Raw genomic sequence first — 21,946 nt, forward strand, 5'->3', positions numbered from 1 at the left:
GCGCCTGTCCGTGACGCCAGACTTCCGCGCCGGAAGTGGGCGGCCCGGCGGCCCGGCTGGGGGCAGTGCGCCAGGGCAGAAGCTGGAGTCGGTCCCCGGCCAGCAGGGCCGGGAGGTGTGGGAAGGCCCGTAAGCGAAATCGAAGAGGGGCCTTCGCGCCCCGTGGGAGGAGAAACCCGGCTACACCGGGTGGGAGCCGGCTGTCTGTGAAGATGGCGGGGCCGGAGCTGCTGCTTGACTCCAACATCCGCCTTTGGGTGGTCCTACCCATCGTTATCATCACCTTCTTTGTGGGCATGATCCGCCACTACGTGTCCATCCTGCTGCAGAGCGACAAGAAGCTCACTCAGGAACAAGTCTCCGACAGGTCAGCGCCTTCCTCCCCGGCGGCCTCACTCACCCGTGACCTTGGGCAACAAAGTACAGGGGGGTTGTCAGTTTGTCCGGGTTCACATTGCGCGCCCCCCGCCCGCGCGCGGCTGGGTGACCTTTCCTGTGATACCTGTGTTTCACGTTAGTCATTTGTAAGATGAGGGTAACAGGAGATGCCTCATAGAGCAGGCGTGGGGATTAAATTTTAAATGAAGCCTACAGAGCCTTTAGCACAGGGCTTGGGACGTATTAAGTGCTCAAAAAAATTTGTTAGGCCAGTCTCCAACCCTTTTATCTGTGAACTGTATATAAGGTGGGTGTGTTTACACTACTCGTTGTACTGAACTACTGTGGTAGTCGGCTGAGATCCTAAGTAACCAAGTGCTGTGCAGATGTAATTATCATTTCTCCTTCAGGAGTGGAGGCAAGCTATTCCTCATGTGCTTCATTACAGGATTTAGCTGTTGAGAGAGGTAATTTGAGATGATTTTAGGTATCCAGATGTGTGCCCCCTTCATATTAAAATCTAAAAAAAACATTTTCCAGTCCATCGTTGTGATTATTTTCAGAGATCATCTCAGGTATAGGTCGCTATGTCTTTGATACGTTACTATCACTTAATCTCCCATTTTAAGAAAGAGCAAGCCTTAGGCTCAGAACTTTCCACAGGAAACAGTATCTTGCTAAAATTATATTTTATTTTTGTTGTGTTTAAGTGTCTGTTTGTGGCAGCTGGTTTTCCATTGGCTGGCAACTCAAAGATTTACTTTAAAATTTCTATAAGCAGAAAAAGTTGATGTGTAAAGAATACTAAGTTTTTAATAGTACAAGTGCTAGTGAATAAAACAAAAATCATAACCGTGATGGAATCATGGATTGTGAATGATGTTTGGGAAGCAGTGCTTTATCCTTTTCAGTTGTGCTTCCCGATTAAGTTGAGATAATAATAATAAACCAACATTTATTAAGCACTTATTCTATGCTAGCCACTAAACTTAGCTTTTACATTCATTAACTTACTTGTTTATTTACTTATTAAGGTTTTTGTTTTGTTTTGTTTTTTTGAGAGAGAGAGCATGAGCAGGGAGAGAGGGAGAGTGAGAAGCAGACTCCCCATTGAGCACGGAACCCATCACCAGCCTAGATCCTAGGACCCTGGGATCATGACCCGAGCTGAAGGCAGACACTTAATGGCCTGAGTCACCCAGGCACCCCTCATTAAAATTCAGAGCAACTCTTGTGAGATAAATGGTGCTGTCCCATTTCATAGAAACTTAGGCTTAAGAGGTTCCATGGTCACACATGAAGACATTCAGAACTTGAGGCCAGATTTTCTGGTTCCCAAGTCTGGAGTTCTTTGCATTACACCACAGCATCCACTTCCTGTGGCATCAGTTCCAGAACTGATGAGAACTAACCTCCTGGAGATAACTTGAAGTCAGTGCCCCTTAGAAGGATGCAATGTGAAGAGAGCTTAGAAATTTAGATTTATTTGTTGACATTAATAAATTGTTCTCATTTATCCTCAAAATCACACCAAGTTAGATAATCCTGAACCCATTTTTACCATTGAAGAAAAGAAAGCCAGAAGAGTAGCCTACCCAAAATAACCAAATAGTAAAATATTGTGCCTATACTTGAACTCAGATCAGTCTCACTCTTTTTTTTTTTTTAAAGCTTTTGTTTATTTATTCATGAGAGACACACAGAGAGAGAGGCAGAGACATAGGCAGAGGGATAAGCAGGCTCCCCACAGGGAGCCTAACACGGGACTCGATCCGGGTCTCCAGAATCATGCCTTGGGCGGAAGGCAGGAGCTAAACCGCTGGACCATCCCGGCTGCCCCAGTCTCATTCCTTCCTTAAGTTAAAATTCTCTTGACCACAATTCCTGCTGTCATAGATTCTCTGCCACAGTTTTCTGCTCTTGGTTCACTATGTGATTTCAGAGTGCTGTTTCTGAGTGATATCACACCCACAGCTCCTTTTCCTAATCCACGATGAAATTCACAGTTCATGGGCATCCCGGGTGGCTCAGCGGTTTAGCGCCACCTTCAGCCCAGGGCATGATCTTGGAGACCTGGGATCAAGTCCTATGTCAGTCTCCTTGAATGGAGCCTGTTTCTCCCTCTGCCTCTCTTTCTCTCTCTTTCTCTCTCTCTCTCTCTCTCTCTCTCTCTCTGTGTGTGTGTGTGTGTGCCTCTCATGAATAAATAAATAAAATCTTTTTAAAAAAATTAAAAAAAAAAATAAATTCACAGTTCATGCACTCTATAGATAAAAATATTTTTAAAAAAACCAGCATGATGTTTGCAACAACATGGATGGGCCTAGAGGCTACTACATGTTAAACAAAATAATTGTCAGAGAAAGACAATTACCATATCATTTCACTTATATGTGGAATCTAAAAAACAAAAGCAGAAACAGACTCATAAATACAGAGAACAAACTAAACTGTTGGTTGCCAGAAGGGAGGGACATAGGGGGATGGGTAAATGGATGAAGGAGTTGGGGGTACAGGCTTCCAGTTAGGAAATGAATCATGTGAATGAAAAGTACAGCATAGGCAGTGATACTGTAATAGCATATGGTGGCATATGGTAGCTACACATATGAGCATACCATAATGTATAAAGTTGTCAAATCACTATTTTGTACACCTGAAACTGGTGTGGCCTTGTGTGTCAACTATACTTCACTAAAAACAACTTAATGCCCAACTAGTTGTAACCATAAGGAGAAATAAGAATAATTTATATTTTGTGAGTACTTATTCACAATGGTCCTAGAAAGTATAATGCAGAGGTCAGAGCATGCACCTCAATATAAAATCACCTTAATTGGGGGATCCCTGGGTGGCGCAGCGGTTTAGCGCCTGCCTTTGGCCCAGGGCGCGATCCTGGGGACCCGGGATCAAGTCCCACGTCGGGCTCCCGGCGCATGGAGCCTGCTTCTCCCTCTGCCTGTGTCTCTGCCTCTCTCTCTCTCTCTCTCTCTCTCTCTCTATCATAAATAAATAAAAATTTTTAAAAAATCACCTTAATTGGGACAGGTTCAACTGTAGGCTGATTCAGTGTTAGCTACTTAGATATTACAGAAGACACTGTTGTTTTGGATGTGATTTTACTAAATGAGGAGCTACTCTTGATAAAGTTCTAAACAAAACAAAGTGCAATTTTCCCTGTATATACTTGGTGGTTGCATACCTGGAAATTGAATATATATATAAATCACTTCTTCCTTCCCTGTGGAAAAAAAGATGGAATTAGGTTTGAGGGTCAGATAATTAAAAGCAATTCAGTGAGATATTCAGAAGTAGCATGAGACATGAGATGATTCTCTGAATTTGTACAACTGTCTCCAGTACTGAGGAATACTTTGTATCCCTTGCCTCTGACAAATGATGGTTACCTGTTTTTTTTCTCTTTTCTCTATCCCATCATTTTGACAATCAAAAATGTTCCAGAGATTTCCAGAAGTCCCCCTAGAGGGCAGTACCACCTCCATTGAGAACCACTGCCATAGGGGCGCCTGGACGGCTCAATGGTTGAGAGTCTGCCTTCAGCTCAGGTCCAGATCCTGGGTCCTGGGATTGAGTCCCACGTTGGGCTCCCCGTGGGGAGCCTACCTATGTCTCTGCCTCTTTCTCTGTCTCACATGAATAAATAAATCAATCTTTAAAAAAGAGAGAGAACCGGGCAGCCCCGGTGGCTTAGCGGTTTAGTGCCGCCTTCAGCCCGGGGTATGATCCTGGAGACCTGGGATCGAGACCCGCGTCGGGCTCCCTGCATGGAGCCTGCTTCTCCCTCTGCCTGTGTCTCTGTCTCTCTCTCTCTCATTCTCTGTGTCTCTAATAAATAAATAAAATCTTAAAAAGAGAGAGAGAGAGAGAGAACCAATGCCTTAGAGAAAGCTCAAATATCTCTAGTCATAATGGTCCCTTTATATGAGGTGTCTGGATCATGCCAGTTCTGACATGATGTGATGGTACTCCACCAAGTCATCCTGTGAACTTGGATAGAATCCTGAGCACATGATTCTGAACCTGCCAAAAACCAAGGCAAAACATGTTTTCTGGTTGTAAACATTGAATATAAGTTTCCATTAGCCTGAATGATCACAAAATGGAACATTTGGTTTCATAAATTATTAAACTTTTGGTGCCTCAAAACTTATTAAAATTTTTCTAAAATATATTAAACCAAAACTGAAAGATACATAAATAAAATATATTAGATCATAGTTGGGGATAGAATGTATGGAAAAAGTGGTGCTCAAGCTCAAAGAACATATTGACTTTTAGGAAAGGAAGCAAACTCAGGTCTTTAATATATGATTAACTCCTCCAGCTTGAAAAATATCAACTTAAAAACTGAAGATTTCGGGGTGCCTGAGTGCCTAGGTTGGTTAAGCATCTCAGGGTTGGGAGTTCAAGCCCCATGTTGGGCGTAGAACCTACTTAAAAACAAAGCAGAAAACTAAAGCTTTAAGAAAATGTCTTTAAACTGCAAATTATCAATGCAAAAGAGAAGCTTTGTCTTTATAACCAGTATCAGGACTACTTTTCAGGAATAATAGAAATGAAAATGCAAAATAAAAATTTCTTGTAGCATTTGCAGACCTCAGAGAAACTGAGTGTTTAGAATATACAGCTTGCCTTGATTTAGGATTGAAATGCCTCAAGGTCATGATTCTCAACCCCAATTCTACAAAATTGCTCAACAGTGAAAGTTTAGGAGATGCAGCTGAAATTTCTGTTGGTTATAGTGCATAAAGAAGGCCTGAATTACCTACAGTGAACAAGTTTTTTTTAATGATCTACCATGTGCCCTGCTCTGTACCATATGCTATAGGGTACAAGATATGACAAGGCCAAGATCCTACTCTCAGGGAGTTTCATGCAAAAGAAAAATAATAGATACCTTTAATCTAGTGCTTAGGGTATGACACATGGAGTGAAAATCATTTTAAATGAGATGATATATATGAAGAAGTTAGCTTAAAATCCTCAGTATTTCCCTTTTGCTCCTTTTTGTTTGTTTGTTTTTTAAAGTACTCTCCACACCTAACATGGGGCTCAAACCTACAACCCTAAGGTCAAGTCACACATTCCACCAATAGAGCCAGTCAGGCACCCACTTTTTTTTTTAATTGTGGTTAAATATATACAATATAGAGTTTACTATTTTAACTATTTTTAAGTGTATAATTCAATGGTTTTAAGTACACTCTCACTGTTGTGCAATCATTGCCTGTCATCCACTTCCACAGTATTTTTGTCATCCCAAACAAATTCTGAACATATTAAGTATTAACTCCTCATCTCTTCTCGACCCAATTCCTGCAACCAGTATCCTACTTTCTCTGTTTCTATGAATTTGACTACCCTAGGTACTTTATGTAAGTGGAAGCATACAATGTTTGTCCCTCTGTGCCTGTCTTATTTTACTTGGCATAATGTTTTCAGGGTTCATCCATGTTGTAGCATGTGTCATAATTTCAATACATTTTACAGCTAAATGAAATGTCACAGTGTGACAATTTGATACGTGTGTGTGTGTGTGTGTGTGTGTGTATACACACATATGCACTTTCTGAATTGATTACCACAATCCAGTTAATTAACATACATATCACCTCACATAGTTAACTTTTTTTAATTGATGTTAAAGAATGCTTAAGGTGTACTCTTTTAGTAAGTTTCAAGTTCATTACACAGTTTTATTAACTAGAGTCACTATACTGTATGTTAAATCCCCAGAGCTTACTTATCTTATAACTTTTGGCCAGCATCTCCCCATCTCCCTCATCCCGCAGTAACCACCATTTTTAGTTTCTGTTTCTCTGAGTTTGACTTTTTTTTTTTTTAGATTCCATATATAAATGAGATCACACAGTGTTTGTCTTTCTCTGGCTAATTTCACTTAGTATAATGCCTTCAGGTTTCAACTTGTTGCAGATGGCAGGATGTCCCTTCTTCTGGCTGAGTAATATTCCATTGTTTATGTATGCATATAAAATATCACACTGTGTTTAAATATGATTACAGTGGTAAGTTTTATGTTAGGTTTGTTTTTTTTTTACCACAGTTTAAAAAAAATACACTGGGATGCGTGTGGCCTTAGTGTGGCTTTTGCACATCTCTCAAGTTTCATTTTCACCATGTTTTCTGTAGTTCTCTTTCTTCTAGCCATGTGGCCTTTTCTCAGGTCCTCAGAGACATAGCACTTATGCCTGCTGCAGGGCTTTTACCCATGCTGCTCCCTCTAGCACTTTGCCAAGGTAATCTCTTAAGATTCCAACTTAGCTATACATCCTCCTCAAAGCTTTTTCCCAGACCTTGACTTCCTAGATTTGGTCACATCCTCATATTATACACTCCCATCATACCATCCATCTTTTCTTCCTAGGACATAACAGGTGAATTTCACATTTATTCCTATGGTTATTTGATCAGTGTCTTTCTCTCCCACTATAACTTTCATGAGATAGTTGCCTTTTTTTTTTTTTTGTTTAAGATTTATTTATTTGAGAAAGATCAGGGAGAGTGGCAGAGGGAGGAAAGAGAATCCTCAAGCAAACTCCCTGCCAAGTGTGGATCCTGATAGGGGACCTAATCCCAGGACCCTGAGATCATAACCTAAGCCAAAATCAAGAATCATCTGCTTAACCGACTGAGCCACCCAGGCGCCCTGAGATATTTACTTTTTGATCACTGTTGTTTGTGTCACCAAACATAATAGATGGCATTCAGAAGCTCAAAAAGTATTTGTCCAATGAGGATAAATCTGTTTTTGTACAGAATATGAAAGGACGCATGGGGAATTTAAATAACTCACCCAAGATAACATAGCTAATAAGTGGCAGAGCCAGGATTTGAACCCATCTGTCCAACTCCGTTACTCTAACCCATTACTCTAGACCCAGTGCTGCCTAAACTATCAGTGATGAAGGATCAATTTTTTGTTATTTTTTTAATTTCTGAGCTATCTTAGATTGATGCTTTTGTAAAATATTTTAGTACATATTTGTGGAAGTAACCAAATCATTATAAAAGTTTTTAAATGTCTGCACTTAACCTCATCACTGACCAGCACTGGTACATAGGCCACACTTGGAGTAGCTTTAGACTAGATCCTAGGGACAGAATGTATTACATATCCTAGAGCCCTGTGTATAGAACTGTCAGCTGTACAGTACAATGAGGTCAAGAGGGAGAAGACCAGAGAGAATTCCAGGAGGGCACCATGCAGAATTTCATGGAGAAGGTGGGACTTGAAGGAGGTGTTAAGTGATGATGGGATAGGACTCGTGAATGAGAGAGACACTAGAGCATTCCCAGCACATGGAGAGGCTAGAATATGTGTCAAGTGGCCAGGGGACCCTGGGGGGACTGCCTGATTAGAACAGGTGGTTTATATTGAGGTGTAGAGAGAAAACCAAGCACAATTTTCATGTTCTTTTCTGTCTGCATTTTGTTTCACTTTTCAAGAAGAATTTCCATTAACTTAAGGAGGTACCCCCGCCCCAATAAAACAACTTTTGAAAACCTAGGAAACATTAGTATTTGGATCTCTGTTCTGTTTAGCATCTGTATCTTAGTACCACTCACTTGTATTGCATTCTGTTATCTTTAATGATCAATTATAGTCAGATATCACCAAATACTTTATTAATTCAGTACATTTTTATTGAGACTATACTGGCGGTCTCAATCCTGCTGGAATTTCTATTGTCTGTTAGGGAGCAACCCTGTCAAATCCTATACTCATTTCTCTGTGGGGTTTTAAAAGTTCTGTCTTTTATCTTTACCCTTCCTCTATCCTCCTGCCCCCAGATCTTCTGAGGAGCATCCAACTAGAACTCTTTTCACTTAGAGAAAGTTCCTTCTTAGCTTCCTATAAAGTAAGAAAAGCAGAGTGTGACATTCTAAATGTTCCTTCCTCAGAAATCTTTTGTTCATAAACACAGTGACTTCTGAAAAATGCTTTTTTGAAGACCTGATTGTTGGGTTAAGCATGCTATATTGGTTTTAAAGACACTTGTATTTTGAAAAGTGTCCCCACAGGTTTGTTGCCAAATAGGCCTTCTCTTGTGTTTAAATAGGTCTTCTACTCTTATTCTCTCATTTTCTTCTAGTGTTTCACTTCTAAAAATCTCATTGTTTTGGTTGTATTTTTCAGTCAAGTCCTAATTCGAAGCAGAGTCCTCAGGGAAAATGGAAAATACATTCCCAAACAGGTACTCATTTATCTTTTATTAAAAGCTCCACGATTCACTGTTGAGGGCAGTAGATATCTGAATGTTTAATAAGGGGACTCTTTGGGGAAAGCTGAAGTCTGGCAAATCTGTAATTAAGCTGTGGCCTAGTGGTGTCTGCTGTCATTGTGACCTCACCCTTCTTAGGAAATTGTTTTTAAATGTGACTCAGCTAAAGTGTCAGGTTGACTGCCAAGTAGGCGGCCAGCTCTGAATGTAACAGACTATTCCAAGGGCCTTCTGACTAAACCCCTGAGAAATAATTTGACAATTTGCTATGTCACAGTTTTAAGACTTAAAAAGCTCTCTTTTCTACTAGTCTTTCTTGACACGAAAATATTACTTCAACAACCCAGAGGATGGATTTTTCAAAAAAACTAAAAGGAAGGTAGTGCCTCCTTCTCCTATGACTGGTATGTTTATTCCCCTCTGTCATCTTTAAGGAAGATTCTTAACATGAGTTGGGGGGAGGGCAGGGAGAATACTGATTTATTTAAATATTAAATTGTATGATACAGTAATCTTAAAAAATCTTAGATATCATCTATTACAGGGATCTACACAAGTGGAGCTGTCTTTTTCAAATAAATCATCTGGGAAACCCAATATCTAAAGTAGATTTTTAAAAAAGAGGCCTCGGGGCTGGGTGGCAAGAAAGCTAGAGCCATCGTCCCTGTGTCTCTTCCCTTTGCTGTTCCTTAGAACCCAGGGCTCTGGAGCACAGTTTGAGAAGCATCCCAGTCCCAGCTCCCGCCCAGTGCCTGGATCCCATTGCTGACACATGGCCACCCTACTTTTGCCTGAAAGAGGAAGAGCTCTTAACCTCTTCCCCAGCCCAGCCATTTCTTTGTGAAACATGATTGCTTGGCCCACTCTATGGTTTTTGCTCTAACAGATTTCTTACTTCCGCTGATCCCAGTCATGTGAAAAAATACAGCACTTTTAAAGTAAAACAAAATAATTTATTATTCTGTATTAGCTGTCCTCTCATTTTAATACCCATTTCTCTAGGTAAGAAACTCAGACAGAAGGTACTACAATTGATTTTTAAAAGTTTTTTTAGAAAACCCACAAGAAACAAAAGACCGATATGTGTATGAAAAGGTATTTGACTTCACTAAAATCCATGGAATCCAAATTAGAACAAAGTGCTTTTTTTCTCTTTTTTTAAAAGACTTATTTGAAAGAGCTGTGTGCACATGTGGGGGGTACAGCAGGAGCAGAGGAAGACAGAATCTCAAGCAGACTCCTTGTGGGGTGCAGAGATCAATGCGGGGCTCCAACACATGACTTGAGCCAAAATCTAGAGTTGGATGTTTAAACAACTGAGCCATACAGGCACCCCCAAAATGTCCTTTTTAGAACATTAAACTGGCAAAGATTGAACGCTTCACAAAGCTGCTGCTGTCAAAGTTATGGGAAGTTAGGCCCTCTTGCTATTGTTGAAAGACAATCTGATGGTACTTGTCAATTTTAAACGTCCAAACCCCTTGACCCAAAAATTCTTCTAAGAGTTTCTCTTACAGAAGCACTTACATAAACATGCAGGTTTCTGTACTAGGTAGTTGTAGGCAACAGTGTTTATTGGCAAAAAAAAAAAATTTTTAGAAACAATCTATAGGTCCATCCAAAAGTAGTGTGACCACCCAGTAGACTCCTATGCACACACTGAAAATAGAGATATTATACAATGTGAAAATACCATTTATAATATATTTACATTTTTTAAATTAAGAATCAAATTAGTAAGCATAATATCACTTTATTATGTATATATAGAGGGAAACGTGTATATACTTATACATGCATATTTATACACGTACGTATAAAGATGGAAGGATATGCAACAAATAGTTAAAAGTGTTTAGAGAGTGGGCTCAGAAACTGTCTACATCCTGTTTCCATGTCATTTGAGTTTTTTACAGTGAACTTGTATTACTTTAATTATCATATAAATTAAAAATGTACAGAAAATCAGGAAGAAGTTCCTGCCAACAGTGGCAAAATGTAGTGATTTCTTGTTTTTGTCATAGATCCCACTATGCTCACAGACATGATGAAAGGCAATGTGACAAATGTTCTCCCTATGATTCTTATTGGTGGCTGGATCAACATGACATTCTCCGGCTTTGTCACAAGTAAGTTAACAGACTCAGAAGACTTCAGGTTTACTTACCTGTAATCCTTTGCCATGTCCCTGTTCAGAGAAATCCAAGTGCTGCTGAGATACTAATATGAAAGAAAGTAATCACATTCTTTTAAAAAAAAATTAATATGCCATATTTTATGGCTCTTATCCCGAATTCATCATTAGTTCATGTTGTGGATGCTTTTTTTTTTTTACCAATAGGAACTTAAATGAATGGCTTGCTCATTTGTATCCAAAACTAACTCTAATTAAGTAGGATGAAGGGAAGCATGTTTCTATGTTGACTTCATTTTCTAAGGACTGTCTATTTATTTATATATATATAATATATATTATATATATTTTTTTATAATTTGTTTTGAATCAATTTTGTTTCTTAGTAACGTAGTTCTCTATATGTTATATATTCCACTTTGGGTTTAACAGATTACTGCAATTTTTTTTTCTGATTTTAGGTCATAACTCGGAGTCCCTGCTTCTTAAGCAATAGAGAAGCTGGTGTTCTAGAACTATAACAGAGTGACATTTGACTGTTATTTTTTCAGAAATAGACACAAATTTCCTGGTAGAAATCATTTCCAAACTGTGTATGGTACAGTTTCTACCTCCTCAGGGAAAGACTACACCCATTCACACTTAAACTATTCTAAAAACAGCAAGGCGACATTGTGAACTTTCTCTCTTTTCTGCAGCCAAGGTCCCATTTCCACTGACTCTCCGTTTTAAACCTATGCTACAGCAGGGAATTGAACTACTCACATTAGATGCATCCTGGTAAGAATTTACTTTCCTTTATTAAAAAAGAAAATCTAAAACTGGTGTCTCAAAGAACAGGATTCTAATTTGCATACTTCACTGGTATAGGATATTGGTTTTTCTCATTGAAACTCCACTCAAAATGCCATGGGTGGATTATGACAACTTTTAGCCTATCCCAGGTGATTCCTTTACATACTCTTTGGGTGATAGAAAAGTGTGAACTACATTTATTCTAAAATAACTGCCTCTGTTCATCCACTTGTGCTTTCTTAGGGTGAGCTCTGCATCCTGGTACTTCCTCAATGTCTTTGGGCTTCGGAGCATTTACTCTCTGATTCTGGGCCAAGATAATGGTAAGAAGCACAGGTTTAATAAGCAAAATACTCTAACAGACAAATCATCCACACCAGAGCCAAAAAACTCATGTAGAATGTTCTTTTTGCTAGTGTAGTCAAATACAATGCTTCACTCCTTAAACTTCTTAAGTTTCTAGGATATTCTGCAAGGGTGTTAAAAATTCCAGGGTCAGGGGCCTGACTGGTTCAGTCGGTGGAACATGTGACTCTTGATGGCAGGGCTGTTAAGTTCTATTCCCCATGGTGGGTATAGCAATTACTTAAAATCTTTAAAAAAGAAAAAAAAAAAATTCCAAGATCAACCAAAGATTTAAATTCTCCCTGGCAATAACAGGGACAATATTTAGTTCCCTGAAGTCTGATAGCCTCTTATGAGGAATCCAGTACCAGTAACGTAAGCCTGTAAACTGAAGCTGAAACAAGGCCTGGTTTGACCAGTTAGTTCATTGACTAGAGTTCTTGCCAATATCAATCCTGGCTCTCTGATTTAATGGCTGGGACCTCGGGCAAGTGACTTAGCCACTCTAATCCTCTGCCTATTTGTAAAATAGAGACCTTAATAATTTTTTTTATTTTTTTTTATTTTTATTTATTTATTTATGATAGTCACAGAGAGAGAGAGAGAGAGGGAGGCAGAGACACAGGCAGAGGGAGAAGCAGGCTCCATGCACCGGGAGCCCGACGTGGGACACGATCCCGGGTCTCCAGGATCGCGCCCCGGGCCAAAGGCAGGCGCCAAACCGCTGCGCCACCCAGGGATCCCGAGACCTTAATAATTAACTTCAGAGTTTGTTGTTAGCAGTAAATGAGGTAGAATGTCTAAAGCACTTCATAAAGTACCTGGCATAAAGTAGTTGCTCAACAACTGGTAGCTATACTTACTGTTTCAATTTGAAATAAAGTTTAGCATTTCCTTGAGCTCTCTTCTGCTATTATCGTGCCTGTTTTTCAGGAGAGGTAAAATGACTTTTCCTAGGTCACATAGCCAGGCACTGAATCTGTCATGTGGTTCCCTAATCCACTACTGAGCCTCTGTGCGTGTTGTGTAAGGACTGTTCTTCCCTGAGGGTGCTGGGTGCCTGCTGAGCCCTGGCACTCACGTAGGTGTGTTACTTACATTGTAGCCGCTGACCAGTCACGGATGATGCAGGAACAGATGACTGGAGCAGCCATGGCCATGCCTGCGGACACCAACAAAGCTTTCAAGGTACACTCACACCTCTTTCTAGCTTCACTGAAGCTCCAAAAGGCATTAGCAGACAGTTACTTAAAAGATGGGTTCCCGGAAGTGAGCGTAGCATGTATGGTTCCATCTTTTAAATTTAAATTTAGCAAAAACTTATTTTTGTTTACATGTTTCTTATTTCTGAGCCAGAGTCAGCTGTTAAGTTGGAGACTCTTAGTACTTTTACTAGTTTTTAAATGCTCACTCAGATTTAATCCAGCCTGTAAATGAAGCTATAAAAGCATTCCATTCAGAGACACCAGGTAAATATTTAGAATATTATTAACTGTTTGGGATCCTGTGAACATTAGATATAAATTTAATTAAAACAATTAATACAGCCTTTTTGTGAAATGATTCTGCAATATCTGAAGTCCAGTATAATTTTTGTACAGCAAAATCTCACTAATTTTTCATGATAAAAACTAGAAATAGAAAGGAATTTGCTCATCTTTATGAAAGGCATCTATGAAAAACCCACAGCTAACCTCATACTCAGTGGTGAAACACTAACAGTTTTTCCCCTAAGATTAGGAAGAAGACAGGAATGTCCACTGTTGCTACTTTTATTCAACGTTGTGCTGGACAATCTAGCCAGGGCCTATAGACAAAAAGAAATAAAAGGCATCTACATTAGAGAGGAAGAAGGAAACACTCTCTTTGCAGATGCGATGGTCTTGCATATAGAATATTGTAAGCAACTCACAAGAAAAACTGTTAGAGCTAACAAGTCCAACAAAGTTTTAGAAGATGTAGCTAAAGATGCAAAAATCAGTTGCATTTCTACACATTGTTAATAAAGAATCTGAAAATGAAATTAAGAAAAATTCCATTTACAATAGTATCCAAAAAAAATAAAGTACTTAGGAATAAATTTAACAAAATAAAGATAAGACTTGTACACTAAAATTACAAAGCATTGCTGAAAGAAATTAAAGTAATACCTGAATGAATGGAAAAACATCTATGTTCATGGATTAGAAGACTTAATATTGTCAAGATGGTAGTACTCCCAAAATTGATCTATAGACACAACGCAAAATTCCACCTGCCTTTCTTGCAGAAATCAACAGGCTGATCCTGAAGTTCATATGGAAATGCAAGAAACTGAGAATAGCCCAATTAGAGTTTAATATGAATAAAGTTGGAAGACTCACACTTTCTGATTTTATTTTGTTTGTTTTTAGATTTTATTTATTTATTCATGAGAGACACAGGCAGGCTCCATGCAGGGAGCCCGATGCAGGACTCGATCCTGGGACTCCAGGATCATGCCCTGGTCTGAAGGTAGGCGCTGAACCGCTGAGCCACCCAGGGATCCCCTCTTTCTGATTTTAAAACCTACTTCAGAGCTATAGTAATCAAGACTATGTGGGACTGGCATAAGGACAGACTTATAGATCAATGGAGTAGAATTGAGAGGTCAGAAATAAACCCATACATTTAAGATCAATTGGCTTTCGACAGAGGTGCCAAGACAGTTCAGTGGGGAAAGGATAGTCTGTTGACTGGGTACAGAGTTTCCAGGAGATGAAAAATTTTGCAAATACATAGTGGTGATGGTTGCATAACATTGTGAATGTAATTAATGCCATTGAATTGTATTCTTACAAAGGCTAGAAGTGGCAAGTTTTATGTTATATAAATATTTTTTACCACAATAAAAAAGAAAAAACTTGGGACAGCCTGGGGACTCTGGTTTAGCGCCACCTTCAGCCTGGGGTGTGATCCTGGAGACCCGGGATCGAGTCCCACGTCGCACTCCCTGCATGGAGCCTGCCTCTCCCTCTGCCTGTGTCTCTGCCTCTCTCTCTATGTCTTTCATGAATAAATAAATAAAGTCTTAAAAAAAAAAACTTTAAATGGTATAAGCGCTAAGACTATAAAACCCTTAGAATTCTGAGGGCAGCCTGGGTGGCTCAGTGGTTTAGCACTACCTTCGGCCCAGGGCCTGATCCTGGAGACCTGGGATCAAGTCCCGCATCGGGTCCCTGCATGGGGCCTGCTTCTCCCTCTGCCTATGTCTCTGTCTCTCTCTCTCTCTCTCTCTCTCTCTCTCTATGTGTGTCTCTCATAAATAAATAAAATCTTAAAAAAAAAAAAAGTACAAGTGACAAAAGGAAAAAAGATAAATGGAACTTTGCCAAAGTGAAAACTTTTGTACTTTAAAGGACATCATCAAGAAAATGAAAAGATAGTATCAGAGAAAATGTTTGCAAATCATATCACTAATAAAGGGTCGAGTGTTCAGAATAAAGAACTCTCAGAACTCAGCCCAGTTAAAAATGGGCAAAAGTTTTGAACAAACATTTCTCCAGAGAAGATATACAAACACCCAATAAGCTCATGAAAGCATGCTCAACATTGTTAGCCACTGGAGAAATGCAAATCAAAGCCACAGTGAGATACTACTCCATACTCACTTGATGACTATAAAAAAAGATGGGCGCTAACAAGTGTTGACAAGGATGCGGAGAAATTGGAGACGTCCTCCTTACCGGGGACAGCGCAGCCACTTTGGAAAGCCGTTTTTATAGTCTACCCTCAAAAAGTTAAACTTAGTTACCATATGACCAGCAATTCCCCACTTAGGTAAATACCCAAGGGAATTGAAAACCTATGTCCATACATAAAACTTACACAAGAATGTTCAAAGCACAATTCCTTATACTCCAAGAGTAGAAACAATCCAAATATCCATCATCATAGGAACAGATGAATAAAGTGAAACATTTTGGAATATGGACAATGTATGGACAAAGTGTTCAGTGGAATATTTAGCACAAAGGAATGGTGTACTGATACATACTACAACAGGGAGGAACCTTGAAAACATTGCAAGTGAAAGAAACCAGTAAGAAAAAGCCACATATTATATCCAGATAAGATGAATCCAAAGATACAGAAAGTAAAGTAGTAGTTGCCAGAGGTTGGGGGAAGTGTTTAATGGGGAGCATCTGCTATCTGATACAGAATTTATTTTTGTGGTGTTGAACATGTTCTGGAATAAGGTAGTGATGATGATTGCATTTCTTTATGAACGTATTAAAACCACTAAATTGCACATATTCCAAAGATGAAGTTTATGGCATGTGAACTACATTTAAAAAAGGATCAATGGATAAAGAAGATACATTCACACACACATACATACACACAAATACACAATGGGATATTACTCAGCCATCAAAAGATGAAATCTTGTCATTTGCTAAATTGTGGATGGAGTTAGATTATGCTAAACGAAGTCACTCAGAGAAAGACAAATACCATATGATTGCAGACATGTGAAATTTAAGAAACAAAACAGATGAACATACAGGGGAGGGGAAGAGGAGGGGGAAACAAATAATGAGAGACTCTTAACGATAGAGAACAAACTAAGGGTTGATGGACAGAGGTAAGGGGGGGATGGGCCAGATAGGTGATGGACATTAAGGAGGGCACCTGTGATGAGCACTGGGTGTTGTATATAAGTGATGAATCATTGAATTCTATTCCTGAAACCAATATTGCACTCTATGTTACCTAGAATTTAAATAAAAATTTTTAAAAGCCATCACCCATGAGCTAACATTTGTATTGCATATTACATTTCCTAAATCATTTTTTAAAACCTGCTAATTAAAAGCAGAAGGCATTAATAGACTACTTGAGAAATGTAATTAGTTACTATCTCTAGTGACCTTAGACAAATTATTTTACCTTTTTAAGCCTTATTCTCTTTGCCTTTAAATTGAGCTTGGGGGTGCATGTGGCAGGTAGCAGCACCCACCTCATAGGATTAAATGAGTTTATACGTGTAAATGGTTTAATCCAGCCTCTGGCTGATACAGATGCTCTCACATCAGCCCCGCTTTTAGTAACAGCACTCCTTTCCCTGTCCTGGTGTCCTCTTCTTTTGCAGACAGAGTGGGAAGCTTTGGAGCTGACGGATCACCAGTGGGCACTAGATGATGTCGAAGAGGAGCTCATGGCCAAAGATCTCCACTTCGAAGGCATGTTCAAAAAGGAATTACAGACCTCTATTTTTTGAAGACCAAGGAGGGATTTGCTGTGTCAGGAACTCAGAGTAGTGGTTAACTTTGTAACTTTGGTTTGAGCTGGAGCCTCTCAGAATAAAATGGAGGATGCGTGAGCTAGCAGGTATTCAGCAAGAATTGTTCTTATCTGAGCCAGGTTCCCCTGTACGTCTGAAACTAGAGGAGATTTAAGGAGTCTGTGCCGGATGACTTAACAAGAAACAGTTATTTTTAAAATGTTTTACATTTTCCTTCTGGTGACTGGTAATGAAAGTCAAAGAAAGGGGGAATACTCAAGCTAGTAATAATATATAAAACTTAGCAAAAACTCAGTCTTTGGAAAAAGCATTGTCAATTATACCTAATTATTAAGTGCAGTCAGCCTGACGTCTAACCACAGTGAACACCTGTTTTCTCCAGATCTAAACACCCCGTGTTTTACCTTTAATTTTTTGTTAGTATTTGTACAACTTTCTTTACACAAATAATACATTTTCATTACTGAAAATTTAGGAGCTATGGATGAGCAAAGTGAAACCTCTGTATGTTCATTTTGAGCCTACAGAGTGACATAAAGAGTAAATGGGTCAAAACTTGATTCAAAAAAGCTCTTTTCAGAGTGAGTACCCAAGGCTAGGACAGACTTAGCCAGCCTTCTATCTCAACACTGTCCGGTGAAAATCGGCAATACTGAGACACTGCCGGATTCTCAAGTGCCTTTGGGATCATGAAAGATAGGTTACATAATCTGAGGTCTTGAGCTGGAGTTCAGAATGTATCAAATCCATTGACAGATCAACAGTGCTACACTGAATATGGCTACGCAGTTAAACGAAAGACCTCATTTCCCAGTTATTCTGGATCAGAGAGTTTGCATATCACTGTATGAAGGGAGAAAGGGCGATTGCTGGCAGACATGTAGTTAAGGTGGCCCAGGAATCATTCTGTCTGGATTAACTGTCCCAGGGAAGTGGCAGGGTGCCATTTCTGTACCAAGAGGTGAATGTAATTTGCATGTTGAATGCTGTAATCAAGAACAAACAACTCTTGACTCTACCAATTAAAACATCCTGTTTTCTCTGCCTGTAAAATATTGCCTCTGGGTCACTAACGAGCCTTCTACCACAGTTAGGAGCGTCTCATGATCAGTGCTGAAGTCAATGATGAAAAAGATGTGACCTTTGTCCTCACAGAACTCAATAGAGAGACACATAAGAAATTGGTGGTTCTGAACCCTTTTTTTGGTCAGAACCTCTGGGAATCCAGTGGAAGCTCAGACCCTCCCCTCCAGAGTAATGCATATGGGCCCAGATGCACAGAGTTCCCAGGTAACACGGGTGTTGGTAGATCCTTCAAAGCCTAGTCCTAGCGACCTACAGACCCACACTAAGAAAGCCTGACCTTTAAAGATATTTTAAATAGCTGCTTAAATGAAATATTAAAGGAGCAAGGGCTCACAGGGGAGCTTACCTTTGACCTAGGTCTCAAAAGAGTTCTACAGTGTAGAAGGGCATTCCAAGCAGACAGAATAGAACCAGCAAAGACCCGAAGATTAAAATGTCCACAATTTGCTAGACCCTAAGTGGGGAGTGGTACGATATATACTGAAAAGTATAGGTTGGACTGGAATGCAAGCAGTAGCTGATGATTGAGTGCTGTCACCCTCGTTTCCAGGAGGCATCTCAGAGCATTTCATTTTGCCTCCTCACCCACACAGTTTGTTTTTTTCCCTGTAGCAAAGTTGGGTGGATAAAACATGTGAGGTCTTTCTGCCCCATTATATTGATGGTAAATGCACATGTCCTTGGCAGCAGCCAATCAAAGGGAAAATCCGAGTTTGTTTTACCAGGCTCTTCCCAGAATCTACGCACAAGTTCAGCATACAGTGCTTATTGTGTGTGTTACCTGGAGTTCAACTTGGGCCAGGCTACTGAATGAGCATCTTACTTTTTCACTCAAAATCATTTAAGACAATCTGAAATGTCCATTTACTGATCATGGTGTGGAAAGTACCATGCAGGGACGCCTGGGTAGCTCAGCGGTTAAGCGTTTGCCTTCGGCTCAAGTCATGATCCCTGCAACTCGGAATCGAGTCCTACATCCAGCTCCCTGCTTCTCCCTCTGCCTGTGTCTCTGCCTCTCTCTCTCTCTCTCTCTCTCTCTCTCTCTCTCTCTCTCATGAATAAATAAATAAAATCTAAAAAAGAAAAAAAGTACCATGCATGGAAGTCTAAATATTGACAGCCAGATATACAACATATCTGAAAAATAATGATGACTTAGATTTGTGAATAGTAGGTAAACGTGCACTTTGAGGAAAAGTCTGTGTGGTTCCTTTATTTGGTTGAAACGACCAGATATGATGGGCAGGTGTATAAGTGAACACACATGGAGGATTACTAACTGTAAGAAATATTGTAGTTGCAAGTGGTGGGAACTGAACTCAACTTGGCTTAGCAATTTTTTTTTTTTTTTAAGGAATGTAAATGGGGACGCCTGGGTGGCTCAGTGGTTGAGCATCTATCTTTGGCTCAGGTTGTGATCCCAGGGTCCTGGGATCGAGTCCCACAACCGGCTCCTAACAGGGAGCCTTCTTCTCCCTCTATGTCTCTGCCTCTCTTTTGTGTCCCTCATGAATAAACAGATAAAATCTTCTTAAAAATAAATAAAGGAATGTAAATGGCTGAATAACTAAAATGGTCAGTTGGCTTCAAATAGAGTTGCTTTATCAACTCCCCCCTTTTAAAAGATTTATTTATCCATTTTAGGGAGAGAGTGTGAGCAAGCAGGGGGATGGGCAAAGAGAGGGAGAAGTAGAGTCCCTGCTCAGCACAGAGCCTGATACAGGTCTCGATCCCAGGACCCCAAGATCATGACCTGAGGCAAAATCAAGAATTGGCCACCTAACCAACTGAGCCACCCAGGTGCCCCTCAACTCTCCTATTCTCAGGCAGCCTGTCTTCCTGTGGAAATACTGACTCAGTGAAAAGAAAAGACTCCTTTCTGAAAATTTCCAGTAGGTCAAGTAATAGACCTGATTTGGGTCACATGCACATTCTAGGAGCTGTTTGGCCCCACCTAAACTGTCAGGACTGAAGGTGGGATGGAGGCAGTTCCTTAGAGGAACACTGGAATACTGTTGCCAGAAGAAAATAGCATGGGTACCAAAGAAAAACAATAATTTTTACCCTTTTTTAAGGTTTTTTTTTTTTTTTAAGATTGTATTTATTTGAGAGCAAGAGAGAGACAAAGGGCAGGGGGCGGAGTGGGGGGCGGCAGAGGGAGAAGCAGACTCCCTGCCGAGATGTGCAGAGCTTAATCCTGGGACTCCAAGATCATAACCTGAGCTGAAGGGAGATGCTTAACTGACTGAGCCACCCAGGTGCCCCTAATTTTTACCCTTTAATCACCCAAACTGTCTGGAATGTTACCAAAAGGAGGTATTGCCTCTGTCCTCATAGGTAATAAAGTCTGCAAACACTTACTGGATTTCTGCAATATGCTCAGTGTCAAGTAAGGTATTTTCAGATGTTTCTGTTCGCTCATTTACTGACCATCTGCCAGACACACTGCATGTGAACAAGCTGCACTCCCAGACCTAAAGAGCTCAGACTGAAGAAAAAAAAAAAAAAAAAAAAGAGCTCAGACTGCTGTGTCACATGGCATAACAAAGTGACCCAAGAGAGGCTGTGGGAATGTCCTGCAGGTCATGCAACCAGCTTGGGTGATCTGGGAAGGCTTCCCAGTGGAAGTATCATCTCAAGATCTGAAGGATCACAGGGAAATATATAGGGAACCAGGAAAATCTATAAAGAAAGACTGTCCCAGGCAGAGGAGACTGTGTGCAAGGTCCCAAAAGCAAAAGTGATGTCATTTTCACAAAACCAGAACAAGGCCTGTGTGGCCCTGAAGGGGAGAAAAGAAAAATATGTGACAAGCGTTCGGTTAGACATTTTAAATGGGTGAACAGTCTGGTATGTGAACTAGATTTCAATATAGTTGCTTAAAAAAAAAAAAAAAAAAAAAACATGAGACAGCATCAGGGCCAGATGGCAGCTTGTAAGTCATCCCTCAGAAGTGAACTTGATCCTGACAGCAACAGGGAGCCTTTGGAAGAGACTGGTGTGAATGGATCTGCTGCTGGTGGGCAAGGAATGGAGAGGATAAAAGTGGGTGGGGCCGGGCAGGGCGAGAATGGGGTGGGACTGGAGCCATTTACTTAACTGGCTCCTGCTTTCTTGCACTAACTCAAGACTTCTGCATAGCTTTGCGTAGGACCCTTGCTTTCCCTGGGCCTCAGTCTCCTATCTATTAAAAGGAATTATATATATGGTGTATCACCTTGGAATAATAGTCTGGCAGTCCCTCAAAAGGTTGAAAATAAGATTTCCATTTAACCCAGGAATTCCACTCCTACTATATAGATCTATACCCGAGAGAAATGAGAATACACGTCCTCATGAAAATTCACACATGAATGTTCATAGCAGCATTATTCGTAATTGCTACAAGTTGGAAATGACCCAAATGTCCAAAATAAAAAGATCAATTGGAAATGACCCAAATGTCCAAAATAAATAGATCAATCGATAAATGGAATGTGGTATGTCCACACAGTGGGCTGTTATACGGCAATAAAAAAGAATGAAGTGCAGATACAGCCTATGGCAGGGATGAACCTTGAAACACACGAAATGAAGGAAGCCAATCACAAAAAAATGCATTTATGATCGTGTGTTTTATGAAATGTCCAGAATAGGCAAACCCACAGAGATATGTAGTTTAGCAGTTGCCAGGGCTTG

The 21,946-nt window shown here is 40.1% G+C and overlaps 1 protein-coding gene across 1 annotated transcript; it reads left to right on the forward strand.

Moving 5' to 3' along the window:
• The first annotated feature begins 24 nt into the window (after nt 1–24).
• On the forward strand, nt 25–18,235 carry EMC3 (ER membrane protein complex subunit 3). The gene is made up of 8 exons (XM_055344438.1): nt 25–367; nt 8,558–8,615; nt 8,953–9,046; nt 10,667–10,771; nt 11,475–11,556; nt 11,815–11,894; nt 13,022–13,104; nt 17,030–18,235. Exons 1-8 carry the CDS (start codon nt 213–215, stop codon nt 17,156–17,158), a joined length of 786 nt encoding a protein of 261 aa, XP_055200413.1. The 5' UTR covers nt 25–212; the 3' UTR covers nt 17,159–18,235.
• The last annotated feature ends 3,711 nt before the right edge of the window (nt 18,236–21,946 follow it).

The sequence above is a fragment of the Nyctereutes procyonoides genome, unplaced genomic scaffold (assembly GCF_905146905.1).
Source record: "Nyctereutes procyonoides isolate TBG_1078 unplaced genomic scaffold, NYPRO_anot_genome, whole genome shotgun sequence".
Lineage (NCBI taxonomy): Eukaryota > Metazoa > Chordata > Mammalia > Carnivora > Canidae > Nyctereutes > Nyctereutes procyonoides.